We start from the raw sequence: 19,606 nt of genomic DNA, 5'->3' as shown, positions 1-19,606 counted from the left end.
TTAGTGCTGTTCTATTTGAATGTGTGTGGGATCCTCTAGAGCATGGGCAATCTACAATGGATAACACTGCTGAAGAAAACCAACTCTGCCTCCCTGAGAGACCATCAACTGTTAATACATCTTCAGCTAGGGGTAGGGTCTAGCAGAAAGATGTTGAAAAGTTGAATGGCTTGATCTAGTCAACAGCACTCTTCTAAAATCGCTGGTTCTTACACTCTTTCTACCCTCTCTTCAGTGATGTTCCCTGAGCTTGGAGTAAAGGAGTGTGATATAATGTCTCATATAGGGCCAAGCACTCCATCATCATGTACTTTCTGCTCTTTGACCCGATCTCACCAAGGTTCTTTCCAAATGCTTAGCAGTGGCAGAGATACTGAAATATATGCAACAATATTTTGCATACTGAAAGCATGTCAAGACACAAACAACATGACACGATACTGTTTTGTCATCTGGATGCAATAGTGTTAATTAGTAGCATTTGTTGAAAGTCAATTTCTCCACTTCCACAGCTGAAAAGCCAGACATGGAGACCAAGTAGGGGAAGACAACACACACATTAGAGAGAAATCAGATCCTAGAGATACAGCAGTGTACAGTAGCAGTTGGGACAAATGAAACACACATGTGCCAGCGAAGCCTTCACAGTGTCTGTCTGAACAGGGAAAGGGTAGTTAGTGTGACTGCTGTTATCTAGATGAACTCTCATCATAAGTAAGATACTGGGATTTCAAGTTTCTTCGTAACCTTTAAGTAATGCTCAAGATAATAGCAAAACTACTATCCTCTACAGAGTGGGAGGACAAAGATGTGTTTGATCATGTGTTTAGGAGTGTCTTTTAGAAATTTCACAGATGGCATGCACTTCTAAGATTTAAGAAAAAAAAAAAACCAAACCCTTGAGGGTCTTGATGTAAAAGGGATTAATGTGAAATGAATCAGTCAGTTCTGATACATCAGCTAAACATAAAGATGTGGCAAGGAAACAAGATGGCTCAATTAAACAATTTCAGGCTAAGTGTTACTGTTCTTGTACTCAGTTGGCAGCTGCTGGAAGTAATACGTTAGAATTATTCAAGCAGAAACACTGATATCATTTTCTTGAGGCCGAGATGTTCATGGTTATCTGAAAAGTCACTTTAGGTTTTTCATAATAAAAACGTACATATCATATAATATAATTTGGCTGTGATAAACTAAATGGCTAGAAGTGAGGACAACTTAGTCAATATTCCAGATCATAAATAAGAATAGAACATACAATAGAAAGAAGAATAAAGGAATGAATAAGTTAAATGAACATAGGTGATTTTCATAAATCAGCAGTACTATAGTTTTAGCATATTTTTATTGGAGGTTTTATGTATCTACATTTCAAATGTTATCCACTTTCCTGGTTTCCCCCTCCCCCTGCTTCGTGAGGATGCTTCCCCTCCCGTCCACCCACTCCCACCACAACACCCTGGCATTCCCCTGCACTGGGGAAATGAGCCTTCACAGCACCAAGGGCTTCTCCTCTTACTGATGCCAGACAATGCTACATATGCGGCTGGAGCCATATATTTTAAGATTTAAAAGAACAAGTTTTTACTTGAAAAGATGATTAATTTTTCATTGATTACTAACCACAGGTAATTAAGATAGACAATTCATTGTACATTATTTTAGAGGAAAATCGGACACTGCTGGAGTGACCAAGAACTTGATACTCGCAGGGACACAGGATAAAAACAAATACTACTGTTCTAAAAACAAGAAACAAAACGTGGTGATAAAATGACTCCTAAGGACACGCTGCTGGACTCATAGATCAGTGTCATGCTCAGCCATCATCAGAGAATCTTCCTCCTGCAGCAGATGGGGAAAAATAGAGACTCACAGCCGGACAGTATGCAGATATTCAGCCCTAAGCGACGTCCTTATCAATTCCTTCCCCTCAGAGCTCGGGGCACTCCCTGAGAGAAGAAACAGAAAGAGTACAGTGCCAGAGGGAATACAGGACACCAAGAAAAGAAGACCCTTTGAATCATCAAGCTCAAAGCTATACGACCGTGCATAGTCTGAAGCAGCATGCACAGGGCTTGCTCAGGTCTACACCAGGTCCTCTGTATATAAACTGTCTTCCAGTTTAGTGTATTTATGGATTCCTGAGTGTGCATAAGTGTGGGTCTTTGATTTTTGTATCTTTGTTATATTTCAAGCGAAATCCAAATGAATGAATGAATGAATGAATGAACGAATGAGTGAATGAAAACATAGCCACTGGGGCTAAGAATAACAACTAAACTGCCATTTATACCTGTTGGAAGAGGGAAAATTAGTTTTCTCCAATGAAGTGACAATGGGTATATCTGGGTCTATCAACCACTCCAGGGCAGGCCTCATGTTCAGGAAGAGTTGACCAACGTATTATCGATGTCACAGTTTCTTTTAAATGTTTTGTTTGGATACAGTTTGGTAATTTTTTGTTTGTTTCTTTGTTTTTGTTTTTCTTTTTTGGCTATATTATATTTCCTTTTCTTAGTTTGGGGGGCTTTTGTTGTATTTAATTTTTGTTTATTTCTTGAGAAAGAACTTAAAGTTTGGGTGAGTAGGCAGGAGAGAGGATCTGGAAAGATTTGAGGGAAGGAAACAACTTGATCAAAATATATTTAAATTTAAAAATTGTTTTAAATAATAAAAATATAATTTAAAAGTTAGCAAAACAGATATAACATGTTCTTAAAACTTTCTTGATACTTAATTTGAAGAGTAATTGTATAAATACTATTTATTTCCAAATAATATCAAATATTATTTGATAAATAATATCAAAAAAATTCCAAACTAGGTCTTAAACATTGAGGAATATGCTTATAAGAATAAAAAAGCATAATCATATTTCTGTCCTCCATGTCATGTTAGCATGAAAATTTTATGCTCTAACATCTTAATATTTTTGTAAGATTATTTGGATTTTGTTCATTTAATTTTTGTTAGTCCAACTTTGGGATGCCAAGGATCTTTCTCTTTTTCCTGTATGTCTGTCTGTCTGCCCAGAGATCAGCTTCCTTTTTCCTATGATCATAAATAGTTTTTCTCAGTTGTCAAATGAGCTATTATAATTTTTCATTGTATATTTTACATTTATCTCAGTTCAGTATTGACACAATGGAATTCTGTGACTTCTTTTCCTCTGAGTACAGTAATGTTTTTTAAATTATGTCTTGTCCTTATTGTTTTAAAAAACAAACACTTTTTAAAATAAAAATGAATTTAATTAGAATAAAGTGACAGGAATGATATAAAGAAGAGATTTTGAGTGTTTTATGATTTTATCCTGCCATAGCCACTTCCTGGACATCTGCGAACCCAAGAGTCGGTGTCTACAACAGAATTGTTACAGGTTCCCATTCCCATAGTACTAGATAGCAATTAGCACACTTCTGGATATGATCTTCCAAATTTGTAAACCCAGAGGGTTTATTTTTTTTTCCTATTTTAGAGTAAAGGAAAGATTCCCTCCTGAAGGATTGTGATTCAGTTCTGACAGATGCAAAAGTTATACATTACGACCATGTGTTAATAGCTTTAATGCATAGCTTTTCTAACTGTACTGTAAAAACTACCGCAAATCATAACTTATTTATTCATAGCCACTCAAAATGCATTGCTCGGTACAGAACCCATAGAAGCATAAATACTAGCCTGTTTATTTGAACAAGTAAAAATTAATCATTACAAATTTCTTACTATCAAACAGATTCATAAATTTTGGAACTTGTAACTATTGTAATTTAAATTTGTCCTGTCTGTATTTTAGTAACAGTGCAGTTAGACTTTTCAATAAATAAATACACACTTCTCTATACATTACACCAAGTAACCTTAGCTTGATGGTTTAGCGAATTCCCTAGATAAACACTGTGGAAATGATTTATCCATGTGTCTTGTTTACTTTCACACTTTATTTTCTGCCTTTAGTTTCATAAGAAAAATTTCAAATAGTGAATTAATGTTTGAAATGTCCCAATGAACTCCGAATTTAAGATGCGACGGACGGATGGCCTAACTTTTTTGAAGGTCCTTAAGTGTCATTATAATGGACAAAGGGCATGTAGCTGGTCTGCCGATGCCGTCTCAACCTTGATTTCTGGACGAAGGCGGTTAGATGCACGTTGATTGCATTTCAAAAGATATGGACTCTGTCTTATGAGGCTGACAGGGGCATGTGTGGGGTACGCTCTGCAATTGGAATAGCTGCATCGAAGATTCGCGTGTGCCAGTCCAATCCGGCTGCACCGTACAGTCATTCTTAGCGAGTCCTGAAGCCACCGCAAACTGGTAGCTCTTGTGTGTGTGTCATGGCATGGTCTGATTAACAATGTCAGGAGCCCAGGAGGGGTATTCGTGGAGGTTAAACATAGGTTCGATCCAGGTGAACATGCCCAGCATCACCACAGCAACACCCAAAATGTTTACTCCGAGTCCAGCTTTAACCTAGGACGGTAAAAAAGCATAAACGTCAGTCTCCCAGGGAGAAATCCTACAAAGGTTTCAGAATCAGACAAAGCATAAACCCGACTCACATGCCCCCTCAATGACCTGTTGTAGACTGTGATTATCCTCTAACTAAGGATATCCTCTAATATCAATGACTCTACGATCAAACGAGAATCTATTTCTATCACTTGACAACATCAGAGAGGCTTTCTCTGGAATATATGGAAGTCAGTCTACCCTTGTGTGCTCAGTTAGAAGCCGGATGATCTTATTTCTCAAAGGACAATATTTAGAAGGCCACGTGATACCTGGGTTCTATGGGGTCACTTAGCATTCCTAGTTTCCCACGCAAGTACTCTTTAATTGAAAGTTTATATTGTCACTTCTATTCCTCTGTCTCAGTGATCCTATTTTCAAAACTCTTACATAGTAATTCTACTGTCCATTGAACAATCTCAAAATTGTTTTTTTTTTTTGACATATTAGAAGTTAGCTTCTGATCTTAATCTGCTTTTGCTCTACCAATGTTTAGACTCAGACCTCAAACTTTCTCATTTGTTTATATATTATCCTTGGCTGTTTTTTTTTTAATAAAATGGTGGATGAGGGTATTTGTGACAGAATCTATGGCCTGCAAAGCCTGAACTAGTAATTGTTTGTCCACTCCCAGAGAATGTTTGGATACTTCTGAACTCTCTGTACTGAAGCATGGCCTTCCAAACCAAAGGGGAAATATTTAGCATGACTACCATGGACACTCTTTTCTCTGTCCATTCAAGCCATTCATCTATCCCATAAGTCTGTTTTTACTTACCCCACCACACACACATACACACACATGTACATATATGTTATATTTTATATTAAATATATTCTATTTTCCAATGAGTTGTTATGTGCCTTTTACACAGAAATATTTCCAGAAGTTTTTTTTTTCTAGGATGCAGGGATGGCAATCTGGGTGGGAGGAAGGACCAAGAACTGTCCTTGTAATTTCATTTATGTAACAAACATGGAATTGACTTTGACTATATCCTTCTTTGGGTTGGCTTGGAAATTGGTGATGGAGATTGGGTGAAGACTAGAATGTTCTTTAGTTCTCAGCTACTATTTTTGTCTGTGGAGATAAAATGTGTGTTCTATATCACTTAAATTTGCCTCTGTTTCTCACAGAGACCCTGCAAAAGCAGGTGTTAGAATAAAAGAGAGAGATAATCTTGCCTTAGGCACTGGGCAGTGTGTTAACGACGCAAATGTTTTATAAATACTTGCGATAGAAAACTATAGTGTTGCTTTGATTATCAATCCCGTTTGTTCTACTTGCCTTACTTGACATATGGTTAAGAAGTTGGGTTAAGAAGTTCTGTGCTCTTTTCCTTTCTCAGACCAGTGCATATGCATTCCACATCTCTTTAGTGACTGTAAACCCTAATGGCATGTCCACTTTCGGTATGTCCACTTTTTAAAAAAAGATCAGTCATGCACTCACTTTCTGAAATAGACTTCGAACTCTGCTTTTCTCAGTGCTTGGCTAGAGCTTAAGGGTGTAGCACTAGTCAGCCCTGTCAGGTGGAGAGATGTATCAGGTTACAGTGTTCTTTTAGCTGCTGGCTTACCATGTCAATGACTTTCAGGTGGCCATATGAAAACACAATGGCATTGGGTGGATTTGCAACTGGCAGAAGAAATGCAAATGAGGTACAAAGTGTCGATGGCAGCAAAATGTGAAGAGGGTTCACATGAATGGCTTCAGCCTGTCGTCAAAGAGAAAAGGACAGTTGAATTGAAATGCTGAGGACAGGCAACAGACATGAGAATGAACAAGCTTATTGTAATCTACTTTCTCAGAATTGGGTTGAAACCTAATAGCATAAAATTATTCATTATTTATGATGTTTCAGAGCATTTAAAAGAAAGTATCTCTTCTTATCTCTATGGTTATTGTTCTGTATTTAAAACTTCATATCACAATTCATTGAGAAAGTATCATTTTCTTTAGTAACTATCAATTAACTACTTTAGAAACTATGTCACTTAATAAGTATCACTTGCTTTAGAAACTATAAATTTATTTATTATGTAACTAGTGTTCTATACACACATGATATATAATACAGTATCTTTGAATATACTTAAGCATTTTAGAATAACATAAGAGAGCTTGTATATCTCAAAAAACAGATGATGTCACTAAGGCCAGAGACACTAAAAGAAATTGTCAAGCACGCTGCTGGCAATTAAGAGACCAGAAGAAGACTCAGTGTCTGTGCCTCTGGACATTGTCAATGAACTACTAACTCTGTCACTTCTGTGACAAATTTAAAATCCTTAGTAATCATTACTGAAGGGGAGTTGTTATTATCTGGAACTCATTGCATAATTTTCTAACTGCTTTATTTCACTAAGTAAAAAATAGAAAGCTGGGACAACATTTTGCCCTTGATTTCTTGCCAGTGAGAAATTGATAAACAATCTGTATTTAATTTTCTGATCTGAAGCAGCAGCTCAAGTGTCTGAACAAATAACTTCATGCAATGGCTAGAAAGCATTTTCAGAGAGTCCACCCTTTCTTTAAAACAATTCTTAAAGTGTTTTCTTTTCACCAAAATAACCCACCTGATTCAGGAAAACATTTCACTCAAAGCTAAATCTTGTAACTGCTATGGAACATGGAAGATGGAGTCTTCCCTCCTCTCTGTCTAATTTATTTCCTGACAGCAAAGTGCTGTCTAAGATAATTAAGGCTTAAGGTTAAGACTGTCTTCTCATCCATTCACACATCTCCTATAGGAAGCCCTTCTCAGAAACATAGGAACACTATTCTGGAAAAAGTTATTTCAAAGTGCCAGAAAAATATTGGATCATGTTATAGCTGCAGTAGATCCAGAATGATTTCATTTATCTGCAAATAAAAACAAAACAAGAACCCAGATAGGGTGAAGGTAAATTGTTTACTAACTATTATGCTATCTAAATAAGGAACAGAGTTTCCTTGAGCACAGGTCACTTCATACAGACAAGGACCAGACAAGTTACTTACAAAAGACCAATTTGACCAAAAGAAACCCGGTGGCACAGGATGAGAACTTACAGTCAAAACAACAATAGTCAAACCTACTCTAGAGGAAAATAATATAAATGCAATACTCACCAAAGGAGATAATATGGGGAACAGAATGGTAATGGTAGCTGGGTTGCTGGCTACCTCTGTCAAAGATGTGACAATCAAAGAGGATATCAGAATTATTAGCCAAACTGGTAACGAACCTAAAGGAGATAATTTACTTCCTATCCAGCTAGATAGTCCTGATACCTACAAAACAAATTTACAGTATTTATTATTCAAATAATTCACTTCAATGAAACACTAGTTGTGCAGGCGCTCACAACACGCACACACACACACACACACACACACACACAAAATGTATTTACTGAGTTAGTTTCTGAAATATGACTTCACATTTTCTTGTGTTTTGGTAAAGATAGGCAGTTTTGATATGGACAAATTTTCAGAATTATTTCAGTGTTAGCATTATTCTTTAAGAAGTTTAAATTATCTCCCCATGTTTTTCTTAATTAAATTGTAGTTTTATATAATTAGCAAGTGTAAATGCCTTAATAAGTAATGATGCATTATTGGTCTTTAAGTAGTAGGAAGCCCCTGGGCTCCTTTTGCTACTCCTAAGCTGTATTCCCTAGAGGCAAGAACTTTCAACTGTTATTAACTATGTTATATATAGCTAATATACATTAATATTTGGTATTAATATAATTATTTATCAAAATAATGTTGCAATTATATTTTACATTTTCAATTTGGAACATTACCCATTGGTTTCTAAAAATGTTACACGAGGATGGTGTTTTCTTACACCATTAACCATACACATATTTCCTGCCTCTTAATTCCCCGTTACACAGCAACACTTTTGGTTAAATCAATATTTAGCATCCACTGCTGTAATTATATAAATATTGTTCACTGCTGAACTGCCTAACCATCTAAGATTATATTTACTTTCTTTGTTTTCCTAAGAAGACATTATTCTGCTTGCTTAGTTTTTTAAGTGCCTATCACGAATACAACAAGCTCTTCAAAATATCTGGAGACCTAGCCAACAAGCAAATAAACACGTGAAGTAGTGGGTTTGTTTTGCTCATGTTCCCTCAAGATGTCAGTCCTGAAATAGACTCTCCACCCGCTCCATCTGGACGGGATTTGCATTGAGCCTCTCCAACTGTTGTTCTGGTCTCTGTCCTTGTCTCATTGCTCTGCTCTAGGGGAACCTTCCCTCCCTCCTTCCTTCCTTCCTTCCTTCCTTCCTTCCTTCCTTCCTTCCTTCCTTCCTTCCTTCCTTCCTTCCTTCCTTCCTTCCTTCCATTCATTTGGAGGAGCATATCCTTTCATGTGTCCTGAGAATGTTGGACAAAAGGCACATTTGAGGTAGTCTCTACAGGTCTGAAAATTCTTTTCTTCCTCTTCACACTATTTTTCCAGTTCCGATTTCTAGAATTCTAGTTTTGAAACCATTGAAACCGTTGAGCAGTTTTGTCATTAATCTATTTTCTGTGTCTTCTGGTGGGGTTCTTTAGATTGATCCCACACTGATCTTTGATCTATTATATGCAGTCCAAAATAATTGCCTGCACTCTGATTAATAGTTTTTCTTTTAATTCTGTTTTCCAACTAAATAGAAGGGATACTCTATATTTTGTGAGATAATGTTTATGATAAACTAGGCTATGCACTGGAAAAGCTTTGATTATAAGCAGTAAATTCAATTCCAAAGTGAATATAAACATCATAGACATGAGCATTAGATATCAGTTGTATTGTTTATCATTTTGGCTTATATGTAAGTAAGTCTTTTATTTATTTGTATTTTAGCATGTGTTTGTGTGTACTCGTGTACGTTTGTTTATATATATCTAGGTGTGTGTGTGTGTGTGTGTGTGTGTGTGTGTGTGTGTGTGGTGTGTAGAAGCCTGAAGTTAATGTGAAGAGTCTTCCTAGACTGTTTGTCATGATATCTGTTAAGGCAAGTTCTCTGAGTTGAACCCTGAGCCCTCTGATATATCTAATCTAGCTAGTTATTTTGCTCTGGAATTATAGAGGGCCAACATACCACCTGATATTTACATGGTTCCTGGGGCTTTGAACTCTTTGTCAAACGTGTAGAGGAAGCATTTTATCCAGTGAGCCACACATGAATATGGATATTAGCTTTATGAATTCATATATATGAATATGGATATTGGATATATCTGTTAAGAGAACAGAAACTAAACTACAAAATTCAGATTCCTGGAATATGAACAGAATGGTTTGTTTGTTTCCTAAGTCTGGTTGAGAAGTTAGAGGAATGCACCGTTTGTAATGCCTTCTCAAACCCATTGTAATTCTGTCTCCATTTCCAGTTTCTGAGAGACACAATCTTCATGAGTTCCTTCAGTATGATCCTCTTAATAGCTCTCTTAGTTGAAAATCTCACAGGTTTCACTTCTGAGAATTCCTGTATTATTTTTAGAACAATCTTCCCTTTCGGCACTTTCTCTCTTTCTAAACAGACTTTTGAGGAGTTTTCAAACAAATACTCTAGTTTTCTTATCTTTTATAGTTTTACCTTATTCTTATTTAAAATATAATACATCATTTACTCCTCTGTACTCTCTTCATCTCTTTTCCTGCCCCTCCATTCCCTCTCAAATTCATGCCCTCCTTTTATTTATTATCATTATGCACATATACACGGCCTCATATACATGAATGCACACATAAACGCAGGCTCCTGAGTGACTTGGTGCTGCTTATGTGTATATTTTGGAGCTGACCACTTGGTATTAGACAGCCATTTCTTTTTAGTGTTTACTTTCTTTTATCTTCTTGTTGTATTTCTAATACCTGCTCACTTTTACTCATTGTTGGTGAGTTTTAGATATAAATATAATATCCTAATCTTAATTTTTGAGGCTTTTTGATTCTTTTTTAAATGATATTTTCTTTTACTTCCATGTCTTTGATATTTCTAACACCTCTGAGGCACCAATGATAAAATTTAAAGTGTTCTTTGCTCTATGCATTTTCTTCACATTTTCCTTGATTTATTTTGTTCCTATATTGTATTATTCTGTCTTTGGTTATTGTATCTGAGGTTCCCCAGTCATCTAGTGACTCTTGATTACATATTCATTTTTTATTTAAAAAGACCATAACATGGTGATTTAAAACTCTTGGTAACATGAAGCTTGTTGGGGGAGGATTGTGCTTCAATAGTGCTACAGAGTAAAGCTTAATTTTCTAAAGTGTGTGTGGCCATCTCATAAGTGGGGATGGTATTTGAGGAAATCATATAACCTTGCACATTTTAAAACCATCTTTAATGTCCAGTTCCGGCTTCTCCCAAGCTAATTTGTTGTTTGCAATTCTTTTGTCTATGCTATAACACTACTTGTCTTTAAAGACTGATAGATATTATTATTATTATTATTATTATTATTATTTTGCTCTTGGGAGCATAGGAATATTTGAGAAAAGGTTATTTAATTTTTCACAGTTATCTTAGAAAATCATTCGAGGAATGTGTAAAACAACACAGGAAATTATTCATTGGTAAGAACTGGACAGTGTCTATTACTTTGTAAGACATCAGTCATGTTAAATCCTATCAAGGACATTTAAGAGAGAGGTCACAGCATGAGGTGAGTAACACATAATTGCTATCTCATGGTTTTTTTCAAGTAGAAGTATTCCCTGGCTTGAGACATTTGCCAGACAAGTTACCACTTCAAACCCTTTTCAAATTGTTTCCTAGTATTTTATAAAACCAATTTCTAGTGTAATATTTGTGTATAGACTCCCTTTTTTTTCTTTTTTCCAGAAAGCTGTTGACTTTACTTTGGTTACTCAGGAGTAGTTTCATTCTAGAAATTCTTTCAAAATTTAGATTCCAAATACTAGAATTTTTATAATTGTCTTCCCTTCATGATTTTCCTAACTCTTCCACTGAGAGAGCCATGAGCATCAGACTAAACCACACCTTTTCAATTCCTCAGATTTTGCTGCTCTAAGGTCTGGTCGATGGTTTCAAAGCCACTTTGTCTAGAGTCCATTCTAGAAGTACTCTGAGGAGAGATGAGCAAATTCTTAGGAATGCCAGATTTTCTCATTCTGCTATCCTCTCAGGTCAAGTCAGTAGACATAGAGATGGCAGATATTTATTCTCAGAGTTCAGACCTCATTACTGTTGAAATAATAGAAAAGAAAATTGTTATTTCTATTTGCAATAACAGTTTTGCAAAAGGCTCTCTGAATTGAGTCTATTTCTAAGACTTACAACTCTGACTAAATTCCGTTGCTAAAAGTTCAGAATCTAAATACTTTACAGAAGCTGGTATTAAAGTTAGAAGCAGACAATGGTCTCTCAACACATCATCAAGAAGAAGAGATAGCATTTTTATCATGAGAATTGCTAAAAAAAATAATTAAACTTCTAAGGAGCCAGGGGATTTGTCTCATTCCCCTCTTGCCATTCTGTTTGTGACTGAGTGTGGAAATGGATACGAATCACTTCTGAGAATATAATAAAAAGCAATGAAAACCATACAAGTGAGTGATTTTTCATCAAATAGAAGGAAACGACTATTTTTTCCTTTTGAAAAATAAAATTTCAAGAGCCTCATTAGTACTACATCTCTACCGCTCTCAAGCCTCCATCCTCAAACATCTCCCAAGTCCCCCCTCCTAAATACACGGTCTCTTCACTAATATCATATTAGTTTTTAAATGTGTTATTTTCTATGTATATACACATGTATATATACAATCTACTGATCCCATTGGTGTCGTCTGTATGGACATGTGCCCATGAAGTTTTAGAGAAGATAATTTTATTCTAGGAAATCTACAATGACTAGGGCAATGAGAAGGGATAAAAGCTTGCTTTGCATCAACTGGTGGAGAGATCAATAAAATGGACAAAAGTCTACCTCATGAAGTTTTATTTTCTTCCTGAGAGTGGACAGACTATATTAAGGTAATAAAGTAATCTTCTTAGCATTATTTCTTTTGACATTCCTGAACACATAGCATTGTATTTATGCTTCTAGCCTACTAAAGTTCTTGAACTCTGAACTCATTTCATCTGCGTGGGATACTGCATGGCTACTGAATTCTGCATTATTGAATAGGGGGACAAAGGTGAATATGCCCGAAGCTTGGATGTGCCTGTGTTCTTCTTTTCAACAGTCTAGTTTATTGTTAAATAGCTTACACACTGAGCATTACCTGACAACCATCTGCCAGGGCAAAGCCTCCACCAACGAGAATGGCTATGTCCCAGGGCATGAATGACTGGAATTCTTTCCAAGTAATCAGGGGAGAGTAATCAAAAGCAACTGCAAAACAAAAATCCCACCGTTAGATATTGTTTAAAATAGGCAATATTAAATTTTCATCAGTGTCCTCAATAGTTAATTTACGAGAAGCTTACAATATCCTGATACTGTTTTCAAGGCAGAGATTTGACCTGGACTTAGAGTTTCCACTGACTTTAGGTAGAATATTATATTATGGTGATTAAAAATAATGTGACTTTGGAACTGGAGAGACGGCTCAGCAGATAAGCACACTGGCTGCTTCTCTAGAGGAACTGGGCTCAATGTTTAGCCTTTACATGATGGCTTACAACTGTCTATAACTCCGGTTCTAGGAGATCTGATAACCTCTTCTGGCCTCTACAGGCACAAGGGATCCGATTAATGCACATACATATATGTAGGGAAACCCTCATACATATAAAATTAAAACAATGCTTTAATGCACTTTAAAAAAAAGTAACAGTGGGGTTGGGGATTTGGCTCAGTGGTAGAGCGCTTGCCTAGGAAGCGCAAGGTCCTGGGTTCTAATTCCCAGCCCCGAAAAAAAAAAAAAGAAAAAAGAAAAAAAAAAGTAACAGACAAAGCTTTCAGATAACATTTGAGATATTAGATTTAGATAAGTTGTTATGCTCCTGTCTTTAGTAAGCCATTCGTCCCTTGGCTCATCTTTCTACTCTTACCATAGGATAGTGCACTGGACTTGGTCAGTTTGATACAATTTAGAACACCTGAGAAGGGAGACTCAATGAAGTGTTGTCTTCATTGGCTTGGCCTTGGGTCTGTCTGTGGGGCGCTGTCTTGATTGTTATTTGATGTGGGAAGACCCAGGCAACCATGGGTCATACCATTTCACGTGCTGAGCTCTGGATTTTATGAGTAGAGGAAGCTTCAAAGTCATGAATGCATTTGCTTATTATTGCTCTCGACAGAGGATGCGATGTGACTGAAGTTCCTCCCTTACTATCACCCAACGGTGATACCTCAGAATTGTAAGCCCAATAATACTTCCATCCTTTACGTTGTTCTGTTGTCAGGCTATGTTAGCAACCAACATGAAACTAACACATGCATTTTTCTTTTTATATCAAATATTGATAGTACCCTATTTCCCCAATAGTATCAGTGTACAATTTTAATTATTCACTGAAGTTGATTTATTTTTTTAATCACAAGGATTCTGGTTTAAAGGTTATTCACAATTCAAAATTGAATGTTGAAGCATCATTTTCAAGAATGCTTATTCTCATGAAGCCATCATAATATTCTTCCTCATATATGTCCATCAACTTGATAAGTAAGTTTATTTAGCAGTACACTATTTTCTTTTAATATTTGTATATAATAGGTATCCTCTATACTCAGTGAGGTTATAAGAATACTATTAAGCCTCCCTTATGTTTCTCTTTCTTATAGCTAAAGCAAACGTTTAACTGATGAGTGAAAATTTGCTCCCAAGTTTGTTACTTGGATTAAGATCACGTGTAGACAGAGGTAAGAACCAAGGAGGCTCAAGCAAACTGCTCGTTCCTCAACACTTGCCACTGCTGGGCATTGAGTATAGTGGCTACGGATTCTAGTGCGGTCGTTCTCAACCTTCCTAAAGCTACAAACCCTTTAATACAGTTCTCATGTTGTGGTGACATCCAGCCATAAAATTATTTTTGATGCTACTTCATAACTTTAATTTATTTTGCTACTCTTATGGATTGCAGTGGACATATCTGATATGCGTCCCCTGTGGAAGGGTCATTCAGCCCCCAAAGGAGTCACATCCCACAGGTTGAATCCACTGTTCTAGGGGGCTCAAAGGAACCATTGCTATAGTTTGCTTTATCTTCATAGCACACATTGATAGATTCTAATCTCACAAAGAATGGAACAATTTTATTTCTGCAATATGCTGATTATTTAAATCGTGCCTGCCAAATCTGAAATATTCATTGTTTATCGATGACTTAAGAGGTCAGCTGGACCAACACAACTACAGAACTCCCCGTTTCACTTCAGGAAATAAGACAAAACCCACTCAACTGTGTTTCCAAACTATTATAACCCATTTAACCTATGTATGTTACTTAGGAATATAGCTACTGAAAGTTAAAGTTAAAATAAAGTACAGGCATGAATGAATCCTGCATAGGGAGTGTATGTCGGAGAACACATGCTCCTACAGATGTGTACACCTCTCTGTCCATGGCTTGTAAGTATAGTGAGTACGCATGCTGAGTAACTCTTCCAATTGTGACCACAGGTTCATTCTACAGGAGGCTTGTCTTCTTCAAGGAGTTCTGTGAAACTGGAAGTGACCTTTCTCATAAAATTCATCCTTTTCTAGATCCTCAGAACTTATTGCTGAAGTCTCATCACAAAGAAGTAACTCATAAACTCTTGTTTCCTTGTTAGTTAACATCCTGATCCTGGCCGGGGAGGTGGTTTCCATCATAGAAGACCTGGAACCTGGGTATGAAAGGAAATGTACTTCTCCTTCCTTCAGACTCTAGTGAGTCTTTCTGTAGGTAGAGGTAAACTGTGGCTGAGTAGGGAACTTGGGTGTAAGCGGGATATGCTAAGATAAGGGTTGTGGTCATTGTTAGTATTCTATATGCCTATTGAAGCTGATGGAATTTTGACTTCTTAAAGGTCTTCTATAAATTAAATGTATGAAATGATACTCAACTAGTATCTCCTGTGGATGTCATTTTTGTCAGTTTCTTGGCTGGAATTAGAAAGAAAAGGATTCCTGCAACTAAGGCAACAGTTGAATCTGTAACATAACCCGGGTACCTGAAAAATATAAAGAAATGGGTGCATTAAAAATGGCGTGAAGAGCCTATACGAGCTAAGGTGTCAATTAATTACATTAACAATAATTAAGTAGCAATGATAATAATACAGGTCATTTACTCTGGGCAATCATTTTAAAACATACAGCTTTCCAGTAGAGTGATGTAACGTAAAGTCCGAGCATTTCAGAATGTGTTCTTAATAATTCAATACATTTCTCATATTGTCAATACCACATACATAGATGCTACTTGATCAGACCAAGAGAGCAAAGTTTTCAGGTAAACTTTCAGATTTGTTAACCAATTTCCTCTTTGAAATATTCCTTTTTATTACAGTGTCAGATACTTGAGCTTGAAACAGTTGCCGGAGTTTGGCAGAGCCCCCTGTAATTGGTTTATAATGTCCTTCTATTGAATTTAGCATGACACGCTGTTGCTAGTGTCCCCTCAAACTCCTCTATAAACTGTGAAAGAAAATTGATCTGGTTTCTAGGACGGAACGCCTGCTTCTGTCGAGGGTGCCAGATAGACGTACGAAAGAAACCAACGCGTTTGATGCTTTTCCCCTCTAGAAACTTGAGAAGATTAATTATCAGAATGGCTTAGGAGATGCTCACAAAATGATCACTGTACAAATTAAGAGTAATTCAGGAACAGATGGGGCTGAGAACTGCTAGACCGTTCTAGCAAAAAGACAGGTTCCCGGAAGCCTCAGCAGTTAAGAGGCACCTGGAGATTATACAAATGAAACAGACACAGATAATTAGAATACAGCTTTAGAAGTCAGCAGTGTCAACTGCGTGCATCTCTGTAGCCTGAAGAAATATGTCCATCATAAGGCTTGTTTTCCTATCATATCTAATTTTCAATGAAAGCATCTATATTCTTATAGTGTATATGTGCAAAGACTAAGTAATCAAGGAAGTACATTATGTTTCTCAGCATGATATATTTTTTAACTTTATCTGAAATATGGGCTTACTTTCTTTTCTTGATGACTAAAACCCAATAGTGGAATAATTATTTCTAAAAGCCTGACCAATTCCTGTAGCTATATTGTTTCCTCATTGTTCTATTTTAGGTACAATTTTTGGCTAAGTTTTTGCCAAGCTGGGCCAGGTGTCATGTAACTAGATTTTGTTTTTATATGAAAAGACATATTGAAATCAGTCCAGGTTCAAGCAGATGGAAAGAAAGCATTAGGTGGTAGGAATAAATCTTAATATATCATACCAGCTTTAGAACTCGTAACTGCCTAAAACCGCACAGAGCACACATATATTTTACAGACTATACAAAGATATAAAAAAATTTAAATTATAATTGTCTCATTATTATTTTGGGTTTTGATTCATAATGAATTGGGTTATCATCTCAGTACTATAAACTAGTGAGCTTATACGAATTTTATTTGCTTTGTGATTGCTTCATTTATATTTCAAGTTCGTCCTCTTTCAAGCTCCATCCCCTTTCTTACTGCTGTCGATCACAAAGCTAGCTAACATCAGAAGCACCTGCTCCCCGCAAACCCTGTTTTCCCAGTACAAACAAAACATCTCCCGATTTATATCATCCTCCATAAGGAAGACGAATTAGATGTTGATGTACTGAATATCCTATTGGGATTTTCTCCTAGTTCTTATTAGCTTCTGTCAGATTCCATCCAGCTCTCAACACATTACTATTGGGGGCGGTATTTAAAATAGTAGAGGCTGGATTTTAAAGAGAAGTGGTTTTATTTATTTATTTATTTATTTATTTATTTATTTATTTATTTATTTATGTTTATTTTGCTCCAAATCCTATTAGAAAGACACAAGGTGCCAATGATGTTTTAAACAATAGCTTGCTTTACATAAATGGATGATACTTTGCTTTCAGAGGCCTCAAAATGAGAAGTTCTTTGCCTGGAGGAATCAAGAGAGGCAAGCTGGTTGTTTGAAACATCCACCTGCGCGTCGCTTGAGGCAAGGAGGGTATAAGAAATTTGAATTCATCCCTCGAACATTAAATATCGGCAAGGCCTGTGAAAACAGGGTGGTGAGGCTGGGGAAGGTTTTGTCTTTCTCTTCTCTGAGGCTAGAATTCATCTGACTCAAACAGCTTTGACTCTTGCTCCCAGACTCTGTGGGTTCTTGCTGGAGTAGGACAGTAAGGCCAAGATGACAGTCTTCTGGGTTTAAGAACCAGAGCATATTATCAAAAATAGACTGAGAACACAATCTTAAAATCAAATTTTATTGACACGTAGGATGGTTAATTTTGTTTCTGAGTACTACAATTACTCCCTCATTTCACGCGACTCAGTAGCGGCTGCTGGGGCCGACTGCACCATGCGGGACCCTTAACGCCGGCTTCCAGCATTGGCGTGAAACTCGTCTTCCTCCTCTCTTAGCTCATCTTTATCGACAAAATGGCAGCAGGGTTAATTTTGTAAGAAACTACTGAAAAAATACATACGATGGAGAGGAAAAAAACTAAAACTCGAGCCCAATACATAATCTTCGGGAGACATAAAAGTGGCAAAAATCACAGACTATGATTCAATGTATGTCAGCTCAAGAGACACACTGTGTAGTATTTATCTGACACACTGAAGATTTATTTACCACTTTTACTAGGAAGAAAACAAACAGTAGTCTATGTTTTAGTGTGATTCTACCTTTCGGGTAATGGAAGCGAGAGAACAGAGGCTAGCCCAGGACAAACAGAAGGTTCAGGAGCACAGAATGCGTGGTTTCACACTCCACTCCCAAACAGGCTTAGTTGGTCCAACTTTGTCCCAAAGCCCCCATGTATCCTGACATCTATACGGGGCGTGATGGCTAACCTTTCTGCCTTCTTACCTTGTACGTAGATACGTCATCTCCAAGAAGATTAAACATAAAAATATATCTTTTTTCTAAAGAAGTGAGTCAATCAAACATCTTGTACAGTTTCTCCAAGTTGGAGGAAGTACTGAGAGGGACACAGCGCGGACAGAAAGGGCTCGCACGCGAATACTCACTCTGAAAACAGGACCGACCAACCAGTGACAAAGCCAGGGTCCCGAGTGAACCAGAGCAAGGCCATTACAATGAAGATCACCAAGGTCACGATTTCTTGATACCTGCAGAAAAACAAGCTGCTGTCATGTCTCAACCGGCCGTGCCCGCTGTGGGACCTCGGAGTGGTCTTAGTCAACAGCTTCCTTTGCTGGTAAGCACTTGATCATTTGCTTTAAAATAACTGCCTGTGTGTGTGTGTGTGTGTGTGTGTGTGTGTGTGTGTGTGTGTGTGTGTGTGCATCTGTCTATATGTCTATGTGTGTCTCCGTGTGTGTCTCTATATATGTGTGGTGTGGGAATTCATGTGTCTGTCTGTGTATTTGTGGCATGTGTGTGTCTATGTGTGTCCATGTGTGTTTATGTGTGTCCACATATGTGTGTTTCTATGTGTGTGTGTGTTTATGTGTGTAATGTGAAAGTGCATGTGTACATATATTTGTTGCATGCACGTGTGTGTGTGTGTGTGTGTGTGTGTGTGTGTGTGTGTGTATGTGTATACTCATGCATATTTTACCTCATTGGCCCAAGTTTTTCATATTCTTGCTTGATCACCTCGGCACAAGCCTTTTCTTTGAGTGTTTTGGTTTTGCCACACTTGAACATCTCCTTAAAGCTGCAAAAGACCATAAAGCTTTAGAGTTGAGGAAGCTAGTTCACCATGGTATCCCTCCCTTAATGGAAGCTATGCTTGTGAATACTTCGTTGAATATTCCTCTACTGACACCCGAACCCATGCCCTGTGCCTGTGTCTCTGTCTCCTTCGTTGACTCTTCTTCCCTCCGCCACTTTGTCTGGCTTGCTCCTTTCTAGATGTCCCATTTTTGCTTTGTTGTCCACGATGTCTTCTCTCTATCTCTTCCTTTTAAAGATCGCCCACACTCCTCATGTCTTTCCATGTCCCACTCAATCCTG

General features: G+C 37.1%; 1 protein-coding gene across 1 annotated transcript in view; it reads right to left on the bottom strand.

Moving 5' to 3' along the window:
* Window positions 1-3,235: 3,235 nt before the first annotated feature.
* Slc13a1 (solute carrier family 13 member 1) overlaps window positions 3,236-19,606 on the bottom strand; it is a 76,339-nt gene continuing 59,968 nt past the window's right edge. Inside the window, exons 9-15 of the mRNA XM_032906871.1 lie at window positions 19,209-19,307; window positions 18,655-18,756; window positions 15,539-15,645; window positions 12,770-12,879; window positions 7,634-7,795; window positions 6,099-6,236; window positions 3,236-4,479 (exon numbers count right to left, since the gene is read on the bottom strand). Of these exons, the coding sequence (XP_032762762.1) occupies window positions 4,342-4,479; window positions 6,099-6,236; window positions 7,634-7,795; window positions 12,770-12,879; window positions 15,539-15,645; window positions 18,655-18,756; window positions 19,209-19,307 (856 nt within the window). The 3' untranslated portion in view covers window positions 3,236-4,341. The remainder of the gene's footprint in view (window positions 4,480-6,098; window positions 6,237-7,633; window positions 7,796-12,769; window positions 12,880-15,538; window positions 15,646-18,654; window positions 18,757-19,208; window positions 19,308-19,606) is intronic.

This window comes from Rattus rattus, chromosome 6, assembly GCF_011064425.1.
Source record: "Rattus rattus isolate New Zealand chromosome 6, Rrattus_CSIRO_v1, whole genome shotgun sequence".
In the NCBI taxonomy this organism is placed as follows: Eukaryota; Metazoa; Chordata; class Mammalia; order Rodentia; family Muridae; genus Rattus; species Rattus rattus.
Note: the sequence above shows the minus strand (reverse complement) of the source record. Positions and strands in the feature narration are given on the sequence as shown.